Raw genomic sequence first — 15,830 nt, 5'->3', positions numbered from 1 at the left:
CAAAATAAAGATTCTTTAAGATAAATTGAGTGAGACAAAAGAAAAAGAACTCAAAGTATAAGGCCATAGTGTCACATAAAATCCCATAAAACTTGAAAAAAGCACAAGAAAAAACATGTCTAAACACTTACAGTGCTGACAGCAGAAATGACCCTGTGTTCATATGCTGTGGTACTTTGGATTACTGCAAATGGGAGATGTGTGCCTATCCTACTGGTAGAGGACTACAGTCTAATGATGATTGCATCATAGGCTAGTGCAACATACATTGACATGTGCAGAGATGGGAATTTTGTTCAAGACTTGCAGCTTACACATGAAATAATATAGCAGTGCACATGATGTATCAGCTCTCTACGGTGAAGAGATAAGTAGCATTTCAAAAACGACTGTTAATTTGAAACAATTTAATATGGATGTACTCACAGCATCAGTCATTAGTTCATCTAGAGACACATCTACAGCAATACAAATACTGCAAGAGGAATCCTTCATTTTGACTTGTTTCAAATACTTTTTGCTTGGTCCTAAAATAATTCCCTTTTCTTTTGCTTCTTGTTTTCTCTTTCTCTTTTTTCTTTTCTTTTGCCCTAGCAGTATATTAAAGAGTATATTATAAATTTCCATATGTATATAATCAAAACTATTAAACAATCCAGTACTAATCTATGTTCTAATACTCTTTCATGTTTAACAGACTACATCACATTAATACTCGAAAGTGCCATAAAAGGAGTTTTGTGCCAGTTTATTAGAGCTACCTGTCAAGTCTGTCATAATATTTGCTCTTTGCATTCACTACTAGTCCATTTACTCTTACCAAGAAATAAATAATTTTGAATGCAGGTCTCAATTATTTGTCATGGCATTGGCCATGCCATAACCCTGTTGTCCATATACACAGATGAGCTCACAGATAACTTTGTGTAACCTTGTTTAATGCTGTGTCTAGCACTTTAATTTCAGTTGTCCTAGACTAGTGATGTTACAACTGTAGTAATACAGCAATTTTCAACTTTACTGTTATATATAAACATCAACTATTTGTAAATAAGAAACTGCATCAATGCTTTAATATTTATAAAGTACAAAATTAAATGTAAATTACCAGCAAATTCAGACAACACAAATTAACTTTTATTGTCCAATTTTGTAAACAGACTCATATGAGAAGACATCAGCTTGATAGCAGCTTTCATTAACTGTTTTCTGAGAGCTGCTTAAAGCCTTGTGCATTTTCAAATACGAAGAATTGTATATATTAAAAAATACTTATAATTAATCCATATAAACACACATAGCAAATACAACAAAATTCAAAACATGCCTAAAGAATGGAAACAAGTATGTCCACAACACATCCAACTTTACCTTTTTATCTTTACAACAAACCATAAGATAAACATTTGCTCATTAATCTTTTATGAATGTGTTATGAACCATAATAAAGGTATAAGTTAAAATTCAGTAAGCAAATACAATAAACTAATAAGATTTTTTTCAGCTGGTTAAATCAACAAAGTTTATAATTATTTTGCATGTTGTTCAGTAGACTTATTAAATCTATTATATATATTAAATCTTGCAACTTCTGATTGGAAATAACACTATATAACAACATTTTTACTTTTTCTTGTTCTTGGGCAGCAAATGTTATTTTCCAATTGCTTATGCCTAAAGTAAATAGAAAAGTCCTATTTTTCTCTTCAAACTTTGTTTTTTGTGACCTGGGAGCATATAACGAAAACATGATGGGAGACTATGTTTGGAGGCTGATACATGAAAGTGATTTACATTAGTCATAAATCTCGAAAAACTACTCACTTCTAAACATTTTTGTGTAACTTTAGTACAAATACACGTACATTTTGATTCATATGTTGTTTTATTCAGACCTTACATAAATGAAAATGTGCAAATTTGCCCATTTTTACATAGCAAATAGGTTAATTTCTAAATTTCATTATCCAGGTCACAAAAGCAAAGTTTGAAGAGAATAATGGCCATTTTCTGAACTTTTACAACATATGCAATTAAGAAATAACACATGCTATCCAGGAACAAAATTTGTGTTACATAGTGTAATCAAAGACATATAATCACTACATTTATCCAGATTTAAATTTTTGAAAAAAAAAAGAACAAAAACTATTTTAGTGCATAATCATAATTTGCATTGTCAAAATGCTACTTGGAATTTTTAATAAAATATTTACTGAACCATTTGTTAAAATTAAGATAAATTGGTGTTAAATGTCTTAGTAAAAGTAAAAACTTTAAAGCATATAAATCTACATATCTAAGTGTGGAGAGAATAAACATAACTGAGTAATTAAAAGTCATTATGTGGTGTGATTTACAAATAATATTGCATTTATGGAATATAAAATATTCATACATTTTTTATAAACACTAGCAGTAGATAATACAGATGTTACAGACTTAAGACATGAAAGCTTAAAGTTATTTATAACCTTTAATGAATGACATAATTTATTGCAATTAGCTTTTCTCATATAGAAGTCTCAACTTGATAATGTGTCTATCCATCTGGAGTATATTAAGTTATATCCCTTTTCCTGCCATGAATATTACTATTCCTTGAAATCTACTATAATTTTTGATCTTATCCAATAAGGTGAATGGGCATACATGTTGTGTTTGTTAGTTCATGTTATCCTTTTTTGTATAGAAATATAACTGACAACAAAAAACATTGTTACATTCAACTTATTTTCAAAAACCAAATTGCATCCCTTTGATAAAACTAATTTCTAAATATATTTCTCAGTTATAGGTTTTGTCACTTGTTTTTGGACAGTGTTTTCATGTCTATCAATAGAAATTAATTATATAACAAGCACTGAAAATCTGCACATAATTTGGCAGAGAAATGTACATTTTTCTTAGTTTTGGCAATCATCATGTTATACATAAGATTATAGATATTATCAGACCGTTTTATATTGATGTCTTCACTACAAAATAAAATTATATTTTAAAATATGAAATGAACTGTAAGTATGTTGTATTTTCAACATTTATTCACATGTTTTAATAGGGCAACTCCCAGCCATCAACAATAGAACATTTGGTACAATGGGATATGTTTGTACAATGTAACAGTTAAAAACTTTAAAACAAGAATGTTAAAAAGTTAAACAGAATACCATATAAACTTAGGATAATAACCACTATTTTCCAATCACATTTACAATTCTTAGCATAATTGAGACCAAGAATGGGAACCAATCTTCTTCTTACTATAATGGATATACTATGTATAATAGTATCTATGTATGTAACCAAAACTCCTGCACCATCTTCTGAATGGCACCACCAACAAAAATCCATAAAAATTTCACAATTTGGGTATTCCAGACTCAGGCAGTTAAAAAAACAAACAACTGTGGTATGTGTAACAACTACTTTCTTATGATAAAACACTTTTAAATAAAAGCACTCTCCTCACAACAAGAACATGGCTTTATCTAGGGCTGTATGGAAGGGTCTGATCATATCTTTATTTATGTCATTTTTAAGTACAGTACTGAGAAAATGGGGTTCTTAAACTTTTTTTCAAATAATAGCACCACTTTTAATATACAAAACCATTACAGTTCATATTAGTAAAAGTTATGAAAATTGCTGTTGATCAAAGTCACAATCAAAACACTTTTTCCATACACTAATTCCCAGAAAAAAAAAATCCTTGTTTTTAGAAAATAAATGTCGACTTACTCTATTTTTTTTTCAAGGAGTTATGAATACTACAATTAGTACATAGTAGCATAAACAGCCACCCACAGGGTGACATTTCTTCTAGTACAAACTATAACCCTTTGCATCTTTGAAAAGCTTTAATCTTTAAGTTTAAACACTTATAAAAAGTTGAAATGAGATTTCACCCAATTCATGTGATACATAAATGAATATGAATTTTTAAGAAAACATTTTCCAGATCAAATGTTAATACAGCAGATTTTGGGGCACTTTTCAATGATACTTTACAGCTTAGAACTATTCACTTCATTCTTGCATAATATTTTCAGGTTAAAATAACACCAGTTATAAGAGCCCTAATGCAGGTAATGCCATCTCCAATGGCAATACTACACACAATCATCTTTCTTGATATCCAGTTTAAATACATATTGGTTTACATAGTGGATAATGAATACAAGTGTTCTTCCTTGGCAAAATAAAACATTAACGATGACTTTATGTTACATCAATAATTCAGTATTTCAGTTTTCCTAATGCATTTTGAATAAAAGATATGAAAAAGATGAACCACAAAACTGTTTCTTATTTCTTCACTTATGTTTGATGCTGACTACAAAAGTGTAATTTCAGACCTTCATGACATTCTGATTAAATATTAGCAATATACAATACGAAGTAAAATATCATATTATTTATTACAAGTGAACAACTGAATGATAAAATTCCATCAGATAATATTTCTGGGATAATGAAATGTAATAACCACCTCCTTTAATCTGGAATTATTGGACTACAAATGATCAAGCACCAGTACTCTGAAATCTGATAACCATTATAATAAGAAATTCAACAATATTAATTTACCTTAAGACACAACAAAAAAAGCATAAAAAACACTTGGAAAAATGTGAACAAATTAAAAATATGTGGGGCTAATGGAAGGCTTTATGATTGTCTATAAATATAAAATTATTTTTTGTGAGATATTTGGTGAAAATGTGGAAAAGAATATATGATGGGCTGACAGCCAGAACATCTATCATTAGTTCAAGTTACTGAATAAAGTAATGTTTTACACATTACTTCATCAGTGAAGATAACTATGACACAGAGGATAATGACTGCATGACTTCACTACTTTTATATTTCATGGCAAAAAAAGACAAATTTGTACAATAGCATTTGTTATATGAAATCCGATGTTCAGGGACCTGGTGTGTATTGGTTTTATGACCATATATTCATTACAAATGCTAAGCAATTTATAACCTAAAAATGTAAACTGAAAAAATACAATAAAAAAATAATACAAATACTGGTACAAAGTTTGAAATCAACCCTTAAAAAGAGCACTATGCCAAAACTAAATCTCTTAAAGAAATGTAAAAGGTATTTTATTGTGAAGGAACACAAGATAATAAGATACATAATTATGCAGCAAGAAAAAAAATAACATACTGACATTTGATCTTGTAAACTGTTAGCTTTACAAATTCTGTAGATTTGTGATTTAACACAAAATATAGGTGTAATAATTACAACAGAAAACAAGAATAATCTTTTAGTATGCTTACCATTATCAGTAAATAGTTTCTCTGAAGAGAAAATAATACAGTTGAAGTGATGATTTTCCTTCCTACAGATACTGTTCATAACCACTTTCAAACTCTGACATGTAAATATACAACTGCATAATATAACCCCTTGATGTGCATTCCTGTACATGGTGAGGGAAACCCCAGAGAAGGTTCTGTAATTTCAGTTTACCTCCTCTGGGATCTAAACATCCACCTGCGTGTTTGCTGGTCATGGTGACCTGTGAAGGGGAGGAGAGGATCCTGGTGGTTGAGGGGTCCAACTCCAACACACTACTTTGGCCTTGAATTCCTGTAGAAGGGCAGTCTTGGGGTGGGTACCCCAAGATCAATCGACTAGCCCATTTAGGCCAGGGTTAACCGAGCGCCAGCATAGGACGTCCTCAACAGGTGTTGTGGGCATTGTATCTGATGCTGGTGTTCAGGTGTAGTGCTCACAAAACCCTGGTATCGCTGCAGTGATTCATCACACGAGGTTACTACTGAGAGGGATTTGAAGTATATCCCCGAGTCAGAGATTCTCACTGGTTTTTCCATCCAAGGAGTTTCTGCAGTGAGGCATATCTCCATTCACAAAGATGGAATTAAAATGCTGATCAATGTCCTCATTTTGACATTTACAACACTACGTCAAACTGCCACCATCAAGGCCAATTATCTTAATTGCAGGGTACGGCCATACATTCTAAACTCTCTCAGATGTTTCCAGTGTCAGCGGCTCGGTCACTCAAAGAAGTCATGTCATGGTTCCTTCATGTGTGCTCGTTATGGTAGCAAGGATCATGATACCTATGAGTGTGAAACGGACCCTCGCTGCATCAATTGCAGTGGCTCTCTCCCATCCTACTTTCGTTCTTGCCCTGAATGGTTGGAAAAAAAAAGAGGTGCAGTGTTTCAAACAATTCATAACATTACTTATCCTGAGGCTCTAAGGTTGCTGTCTACCACTTCATCACGGATGTATGCTCCTGCACTCCATTCCACTACTACAGTGGGACCGCAGACAGATCTTTCTGTACTTCCAAAAGTATTGCTTTAAAAACAAATGAAAAGTCTTTTGACCTCCATAGTTAAAAAACTTGACGAATCAACTTCAACACCCATCTCTGTCTCTTACATACATTCCAACAAATCCCAAGATCCACTTCCTTTGGTTCCAGGTACAGAAATTTCCTAGGGTACATCTTCTTTTCCCACTCCAAGATGCAAAACAATCATTTGTTCACGTCCTCAGTCGCTGGAATCCTCTTCCAACAGCAAAAACCTGCCCAATCGAACTAAAGCAGGATCCATGGAGGTCGATAGACCTCCCTTGAAGAAAGACAGTAAAGAAAGAAGACGTGGTCGTAAACAAAAGGGTTCTCCATCCAATTTGCCTACACATAAATAAAAATGGCTACCTTGATACAATGGAACTGTCGAGGTTTACATTCTAATCTGGATGACACCAAAACACTGACTTCTTCCTACCATCCTGTATGTATTTCTTTACAGGAAACATTTCTGAAACCTGAAAATACAATCACCTTTCAGCAGTTTTCTTTGTACAGAAATGACAGGCTGTGTGATGGATGAGTGCATGGAAGGGTGGCACTGTTGGTTGATCAGCATGTGCCCACCCTGTCTTTGCCATTCGATACACCCTTGGAGGCCATAGCCAACTGTGTTTCCTTGGTTCATACCATCATTATTTGTTCTCTCTACCTGTTGCCTGGAGAGACCTATGATCAATCAGACCTTGATGCTCTCATTGAACAGTTGCTGTCTCCCTCTGGGGAAGTGCTGATATCGATAGGAGGGATTGCTCAATAGAATGTATGTTCTCTGATCACAACCTTTCTCTTTTCAATACTGGTTCTTCTACTTATTTTCATGCACCTTGTCAGTCCTTTACTGCTATTGATCTCTCAGTTTGCTCCCCTTCACTATTCTCCCATTTTTTTTGGAGGGTTGACAATAATCCACAAGGCAGTGATCATTTTCCTATAATTTTCAGAGAGACTGGCCATGGTCAATGCCACCCGACCCAGGTGCTCCTGTGGAAGCTGGATCAAACAAATTGGTCCTCCTTCACTGCTCCTGCAAAACTTGATCCTGCCATTGTCTGTAAGCCATTAATAGACAACTGTGTGGCAGCAGTAACTGACTGTATTATACAAGCAGCTGCTCAATGTATTCCTAAAACCTTGACGTGTTTTCCACGATATCCTCGTCCATGGTGGAATCCTGCCTGCCACATGGCATGGAAGGCTCAAAAAAGGGCCTGGTATACTTTTCGTAGGTATCTCACACTCTCAAACTGCATCACTTTCCAGCAGGCCTGTGCACATTCTCGGTGTGTAAGATGTTAAAGCCAGGAAGAATCTTAGATTAAGTTCACAACCAGCAATTCTTCTACCACCAGTTTCCAAGTCATATGGGACAAGATTTGAAAGTTCAGTGGGCAATATAATTTTGTCCCCCTCTTGATTTGCTCTCTGATGGCCAGGAAATTGATGATACCCAGTGCATTGCTGGTACTCAAGGTGAAAGCTTTTGCTGGGTATCTAGTACTTCTGCTTCTTCCTACACCTTCTTAGCCATCAAGACTCAGACAGAGAGATCACCTCTTTCCTTACAAGCTGATTGTCTATATGACTATAATCATCCCTTTACACAGGTTGAACTCAAACTGGCCTTTCATCAGTCTGGCAGTACATCAGTCGGACCTAATGATGTACACTATGAAATGCCACACCATCCATCTCTTACTTATTTTGCTATTCTTCTGATTGTTTTTAACCAGATCTGGCAGGAGACTGTTTTTCCTGATGCCTGGCTCCAGGTTATTGTCTTACCTTTCTCTAAGCCTGGGAAGGATCCCAAGAGTCCTTCAAACTACTGTCCAATTGCTTTAACAAGCTGTCTCTGTAAGATTTAAGACAGGATGGTTAATGCTCATCTCGTTTGGTTCCTTGAATCAAACAACCTTCTCTCACACACTCAGTGTGGGTTCTGAAGACAATGCTCCACAATAGACCAGTTAATTTGCCTTGAAACATCAGTTAGAGAAGCATTTTTGAAGTGACAACATCTTGTTTCTATTTTTTTTTAGAAAAAGCTTATGATAAAACTTGGAAATATGGCATCTTCTGAGACCTTTACTCATATGCATTGCATGGCAATTTGCCACTTTTTATTAAGCATTTTTTAATGAACTGCCAATTCCAGGTCCGTGTGGGTACAATACTTTCCCATTTTTTCCCACAGGAACTTGGAGTCCCTCAGAGCTGTGTTCCGAGTGTCACACTTTTCATTATAAAGATTAATGCCATTAGTGAACAACCACCTCCTACAGTTGCAAATGGTCTTTTCGTTGATAACTTTCACATCTCATGTCAGTTATCAAACATGAGATTTACTGAGTGGCAGCTTCAAATTGCAATCAATCATATACTTAAGTGGACCATAGCAAATGGTTTTCAACTTTCCCTATCTAAAACTGTTTGTGTACATTTCTGCTGCCAATGGGGTATTCATCCAGATTCAGAACTTTGTATTGATGGTGCTGTACTTCCTGTCATCACTGAGGCAGTGTTATTAGGTCTTATATTTGACTGTAAATTAAATTTTATTTCCCATATCAAGCAACTTCGCGTCAAATGTATAAGAGCACTGAACATCCTCCATGTCCTCTCTTCCACCTCTTGGGGAACAGATCAATACTCCACGCTTAAAATTTATTGTGTCCTTATCTGATCCAAACTTGACTGTGGGTGTATGGTTTATGGTTCTGCCAGAACCTCAGCACTTAAAATGCTAGATCCTATCCACTATCAGGGGTTTTGGCTTTGCACTGAGCCTTTTGTACTTCTCCAGTCCAAAGTTTGTATGTAGAGTCCCATGAACCCCCTCTGTATATTCGCCATTTGCAGCTGTCTCTTATGTATGCTTCCAAACTTCGTTCTTTACCACTACTACTTGGGGTTGTGTTTTCCATCCTCAGAAGACCACACTTTTCTATAATAGAAAATCTGCCATTGTTCCTTTTAGCCTTCATATTGAGGCATAATCAGAAAAATTGGATATATCTTTGAATAGCATAACAGTATCAGCAGTTCAGCCTCTTCCACCATGGAAAAGTACTATCCCCAACTGTGACCTATCTTTGAATCATCTGAGGAAGGCCAGTACTCCCGATTGGAAATATCGCTCTTTATTTGCTGAACATCTTTCACACAATACATCCATTCCCATATATATGGATAGATCAAAATAAGGTGACTCTGTAGGTTCTGCCATAGTTTGTTACAGTTTAGTTGTAGCATACAGAATCTCCTCTAAGGTTTATGTATTCATTGCTGAATGGTATGCCATTTCTCTTGCCCCAAATCATATTAAAACTATGTAATATATAAATTGTACAATCTATACTGATTCACTCAGCTGTCTCTTGGCCCTAACATCATTCCATATTAGTTACCATACTATTCTTATCAATATCCAAAACAAACTGGCCCATCTCTCTCTATCATCTATCTCTGTCCAGTTTTTTTAGATAACATGTCATGTTGGTATTCATGGGAATGAGCTAGCTGACAGAGTGGCAATAAACATGAAGTACCTACCTCTTACCTTCATAATATAAACAGTAGTGGCAATATTTATATGGTGTGCAAAGGCCTTTCTGCAATCTATAAGTAACTAATACCTGAAACAATAGCCAGCAGCTAAAATAACATAACCAAACTTCTGAAGAAACCTCAGCTTCTCTTAGGAAAACAAAAATAAATCCTATTCCATTATTAGAGCACCTTTAAATAAGATGTTTAATTTTATTCAATTGAGACTTGTTTTAGAATTTTATATTTGTATTGCTGTGTTAATGTTTTCAGAGCAGAAATCCATGATTAGTAGGATTTGTTAATCAATTATTCATCAGAATCACTAACTGATTTCATTCAATTATCAATTTTTCTCATGAGACTGGGATAATTGAAATAATCAATAATAGTAATAACTGGAAGCACTGATTTTGATTAATTGGTTTTTGTGAGATATGACATAACTTATTAAACTGTACAAATAATAATGAGAAATCATAATGACAATGTTTCATTACTTGAAATAACCAGAAACAGTAATCACTAGAAACACTAATTTCAAATAGCTGATAATTTTCTTAACATTGATCAATCTGATCATAATTTCAAAAAACAATTATTTACACAACATCAATTGATGATACTCTTGGGTAATTGATTATATTGATTTATTTACTCAGCTCTCCTATAGAGATTGACCTTTGTGGAAACAATGAAATTATGTTGAAGCTACATAGTTGGGTTGTGCTGCTAGTTTCGAAAGTTTTTTTGTTGCCTTCACAGGATTGTTGTTTGTAATTAAGCATAAAACTACACAAGGCTCCTGGATGTTGCTTCACCCACCACTGATACTGAAACCCAGTTTTTGGTGTTGTAAGTCCATAAACATGCCATTGGCAGCTCCTTCACAGAAATCTCTTACTACTGTTTCAGAATTATTTTTATCAAACAACAGCACCAAGGGATAATTGATAGGTTATAGTTGGCTGATGCATATATAGAAATAACTGATCTGATAGTTTTATATTTAAGCTTTTTTATACTTTTGGTGTTCTAGAATCAGTTTCTAAAATTTAGTGTCATTTAGAATTTTAACTTTTTGTAATTTTTTTACAAAAATTATTTAGTTTTTTATATATTTGTTCAGGATTTTTTTGGTAATTTTGTAAATATTTCATTGTCATTTATTAAGTTAAATATGTTGTATTTTACTCAATTTATGATTGCAATTGCACTTCTTTTACCTGCTTGGGATAATATATTCATATTTCTTCAACTCTTTCAGTGCAGAGGTTTCATGTTTTATTAAGTTGCTTTTTAGTTTCTGTTTGTGTTTTTTTTGAAAGAATGAAGTTTCTTTTGACAATTCTTCTAAAATTAAAGTAAAAAAGTTCTTTAGTTGGTTTTGGTGAGAAAGAAGTTTTCTGTTTAAATTCTTTAGGTAAAACATGAAGGTTATGTTTATGCTTGTTTTTTGCATTGTTTTAGGTTGTTTGATGTTAATGTTTTTTATATTTATATAGTTATATTTGTCTTTTACTTCTTTACCTAGGTCTTCAAAACATATTTTTAGTTCTATGACTTGTATTCTGGTGGGGAAAATAGCAATGCTCAAACCTTTGGTATAGTATTTATTTTCAGATACTCAATAAACACTGAAAGTTTAGTAAAAATTTATAGAAAAATTTGGTTCCCTCGTAATATATATTCTTCCAATTTTACCCTTTGAAAGTTGATAATTTTTATTTTTTCATTTTAACAATTAGTTGAGTATTTAGGTACTTGAATCTGATAAATCAGTTACAAAGCCAATAAATATATTACTCAGCATATCCCTTGTGTGTGTTAAAACACTTTTTTATAAAACAATATTCCATATCAACCAAAATGAAAAATTCCATCATGAATGGAACCTCAAAGCTTCTACAAACTATAAGTTTGACTTCTTTCTTACCTCCTAATAGGTTTTTGTTGTAACCACTTTTCATGTCTTGCTTGTTTCTTCAATTGTCTTTTAGATATACATGTAGTTTGCTTGACAACATTATCAGCAGTCTCACACTTATCAAATGTTACCTGTTCTTCTTGTGTTTCCTCAGTCAGTTTAATGGGACATCTTTTCTCTTCAACATCACCAGACATATTGTACTTCATTGGTTTTTAACTGTTTTACAATATTTACAAAAGTGTTAGTTACATATAAAATATTTTCCCTCTCTGTCTATCTATATATATATCTAATTATACATATATGTATCACTAAATAATACTGCAAAAACAGTTCAAATTGTGTCAGTGACTATTTTTGTAAGACTTTAATATTAATATTATTGTTTTATTGTATTACTTTTATGTTTCATTCTCAATTGCTCCCTTTATATCTTTATTTACCATCATACTTTAGTATTGTTGTTGTATTTGATATACATACAATATTTATTTTTTATTTACTCAAGTTTGTGTAGAGTATGACTACAAAAAGCCTTAAAAAAATAAAAACCATGTGTGTATTTAACCATCTGTAGATATCCACATTCTAAAAACATCTTGTAGAATTATACATGGACAGTACTCTACATTATAATACCTTTATTTACAAGCTTTCAACCCTCTTACCACAGCACTCTTCATCAATCTACAATGTACTGAGCAACACCATCAATAAAAGAGCTGAATGGTCACAAATAAAAGTATTTTAATGGAAAGAATGGTCCATAACATATTTCTGTTACTTTCACTCATTAGGTTCTTAGAAATATCATACTATTTTAGTCAGATCATTCTTCATTATTTGTTTTTCAGATACAAGATTTACTGAAATAACACATATACTGTAACAGCATTTAATATTATGTATATCAATGAAATCAGTTTCTTTCTACTTTTAGAGAAAGTTATCACTTTTAAGTTACAATTCCATATGCTAGTTTCCATGCATATATTAATTATAAAAAGGCTTTGAGTGCAACAAATTGTTTAACAAAACAATAATCCACTATTAACTATTTCAAGACTGGAATTCTTATGAGAGAAAGTAGGTTTTCATCAAATATACATGCTTGAAAAGTTACATTTTAATCCAATGGAAAATTAGATTAAAATATACAGTAGTAAATTTTTAAATATTATATACATAATTTGGTAACATCATACAGAACTGTCATATTTTATCACTGAATCAGCAAAAATATTCCATAGCTTCAAAGAAAAACTGGGAATTACAACACTCCCCTGAAATTCGGTAACCTGGAGGTTAGAGTTGGAAGACAGCTTGTAGGTGGAAGTACAAATCCAAAATGAATTATACTGATACTAAATTATACTAAATTTGGTACCAATATGGTGACCAATGATCTCCTGGGATAGGTAACATTTCATTTTATAGGATATTAAGGAATAGATATGTGAGGCAATGTTGTTGTTTTTTAAAGTCCTTGAATAGTGAGAATGTACCAGAAAATTGTAAATTGGATAATTTAGCCCTAATTTTAAGAAATATGATAAAACTGTCCAGGTAATTACAGGTCTATTAGTTTTATATCATATGTGAAAGAAGTTCATGAAAGTAATTTAACAAAACTTAACATTTTATTGGATAGTCATCATTACTTCGCCATGGTAAAATCTTGCCTTATTAATCTTAGTGTTATATTACCTTAAACTACTGCCTGGTTAACTTACCTTACAACTTACTACGTGTATATTTTAGCACTCCAATCCAAAATTGGGTTATTCTTTCAGTGACGTTCAGAATAATTTCCGTGGTCCAGTCACAGATTGTTTCAATTACTACCTGATAAAGGATAGCTGAGTCTCATGATCAGTTATAACTGATGGGGTGTATGTAAACAATTTGCAGATGACAGAAAAGTAAATATCTACATGCCCTGCAACTTTATAATTTTGTCTAAAATTAAAGATATGCATGATGCACAATATAAAAATCACTAGAATTAAAATATAACAATATTTTCTATACTGAAAACGGAAATGTACAGTTGTTTAGATTATTTTCACCATTAAAATTTTAAAAAAATAGATTCATTTTGGCAATAGATCTAATAGAGTGGCAGCTATAGTCAATGAGATGGTGTAGTATTCGTAAATTTTACATGGTTTTGACTTGAAAGTTAAAGTTGTAATGTGTGTCCAAAGTTAATAAACAAGCACAGTTCTTATTAACGAGTGCAAAAAAACCAATGTGCAGAAATTCTATCTAAAAGGTAAAGTTACGATATCTATTGACACAGTCTAGTCTCTGCTACTTCTCAGTCTTCAACAAATTAAAAATGATTGAATTTGGCCTGTTATTATTGCGAATTATTAATAATAATAAAAAAAGATACTAACATGTTCAAATAAGTTAATACAAAAGGAAAGCGTAAAGTTACATTCCACAATAAGGTTAGCTTTACCTCTCATTTTATATATTCAAAATATTCATTTGGAACGTTTTTCGTGTTACTGAGAAATGAAAAACAGTTTAAAATAATCTTTTGAAAATACCAGCTTTGAACGACTTTGACACATGCGGAATTTTTCGACAGTAGCGACACTCTCTGGATACATTCTTCGTTGTACCAGTGTTTAAATCCAGTAAATTATATATACAATGGATCAAATAGATAAATAACATTGCAGTTTACATGAAAGCTACATGCATACAGACATAAGAATTATTCCAAACCGAAACATATGTAAAATATTATACAGAGCTATGCCTTATTATAAAATGTCAAAGTCCTGGCTCCTGCAGTTTAAAAATTATAAGTGTGTTAATTATATATATATAACATATAAACATAAATATAACATAAAAAAAAAAGAAGCTAACAAAGTTCACCTACCGGCGGCTTAATTTAAAAGCTTATAACCCTGAAAAATAGGGTTTCGATACTCATAGTGGGCAAAGCACAGATATCCCATTTTGTAGCTGAGTGCTTATAACAATAAACTAAATAATATGAAACTTAGTAACAAGGTTTATACACTTACATATTGTATCAAGCAATCATGTCACTACAAGGATAAGATAAATTACAAATTTCGTGATGACGAAAAATCCACTTGAACTAAAAATGTATCCTAAGACGGCTGGTATGGATATTAAAATTTTAATTAAAATAAAGTACAGAACAATGTTTCGACTTTCCTAGGTCATCTTCAAATTAACCTGTACGTAAACTAACAGTTAGTTTCATATTTATCAATTTAATCTAAAACGGGTGTAAGAAGTTAGAGGGTGCTGAGCATCACACCACCAGAGGACAACATAAGTATATCGACCTCGGGCAAAGGGGACGATGACATCATAGTTCCAACGAAGCGGAGCCAGAGTACGATTGGTGTGGTGCTGTGACAGGTGGGAGTAGTCCAGAAATAGTGTTGCTAATCCGCGATGATTAATTTATATTAGAGTCTCTACGTCTCTCAACATGCAATCAATGTTTTAAAAAGTTAGAAGTAAAAGTTATCGTTACGATTCTTGTATGCTTTCTATTCAATTAGACTACATGAACTGATTATTCACGTTTTAAAATAAGACTGTTGTCACTCATGCTGAAACATCTACTAGCAAAACTTTAAAATAAAGTACTATTTACATAACTGTACTAGTTTATAAAATACTGAATTCGCTTTTATACAATGTTTGTACATTATGTAAACATTATTATTTGTTCATTTCAATTTACTAGATAAAATTTTATACAGTTTAAAAAGAACAGAATGCAATTATTGTATTTTAACAGTATTTACAACACAAGTATTTTATGCTTACTACTAAAGACTGTGACAGACTCCAGTTAAATATTCAAACAGTGTTAGCCAGAAAATATAGCTTAAAATCTTTTTCAAAATGAAAGATAATTTAATTATTATTGATTCAAAATTACTTTGATATTTCTGATAGCTACTTAGACTTAAA

General features: G+C 32.5%; 1 protein-coding gene across 4 annotated transcripts; it reads right to left on the bottom strand.

Moving 5' to 3' along the window:
- Positions 1 to 431: 431 nt before the first annotated feature.
- LOC143235858 (uncharacterized) lies at positions 432 to 14,475 on the bottom strand. 4 transcript variants are annotated; one of them, XM_076474098.1, is made up of 4 exons: positions 14,320 to 14,475; positions 13,586 to 13,697; positions 11,859 to 12,068; positions 432 to 590 (listed from the first exon to the last, which is right to left on the bottom strand). In XM_076474098.1, the coding sequence occupies exons 3-4, from the start codon at positions 12,056 to 12,058 to the stop codon at positions 443 to 445; spliced, it is 348 nt and encodes a 115-aa protein (XP_076330213.1). In that variant the 5' UTR covers positions 12,059 to 12,068; positions 13,586 to 13,697; positions 14,320 to 14,475; the 3' UTR covers positions 432 to 442. The 4 variants fall into 4 exon arrangements, with proteins under 4 accessions (XP_076330213.1, XP_076330216.1, XP_076330215.1 ...); XM_076474101.1 differs by having other exon boundaries at positions 13,586 to 13,797; positions 14,320 to 14,472; XM_076474100.1 differs by having other exon boundaries at positions 13,586 to 13,797; positions 14,255 to 14,469.
- Positions 14,476 to 15,830: the final 1,355 nt, after the last annotated feature.

Source organism: Tachypleus tridentatus, chromosome 12 (genome assembly GCF_004210375.1).
Source record: "Tachypleus tridentatus isolate NWPU-2018 chromosome 12, ASM421037v1, whole genome shotgun sequence".
NCBI lineage: Eukaryota > Metazoa > Arthropoda > Merostomata > Xiphosura > Limulidae > Tachypleus > Tachypleus tridentatus.
The sequence above is the reverse complement of the archived record's forward strand: the minus strand, read 5'-3'. Positions and strand labels throughout refer to the sequence as shown.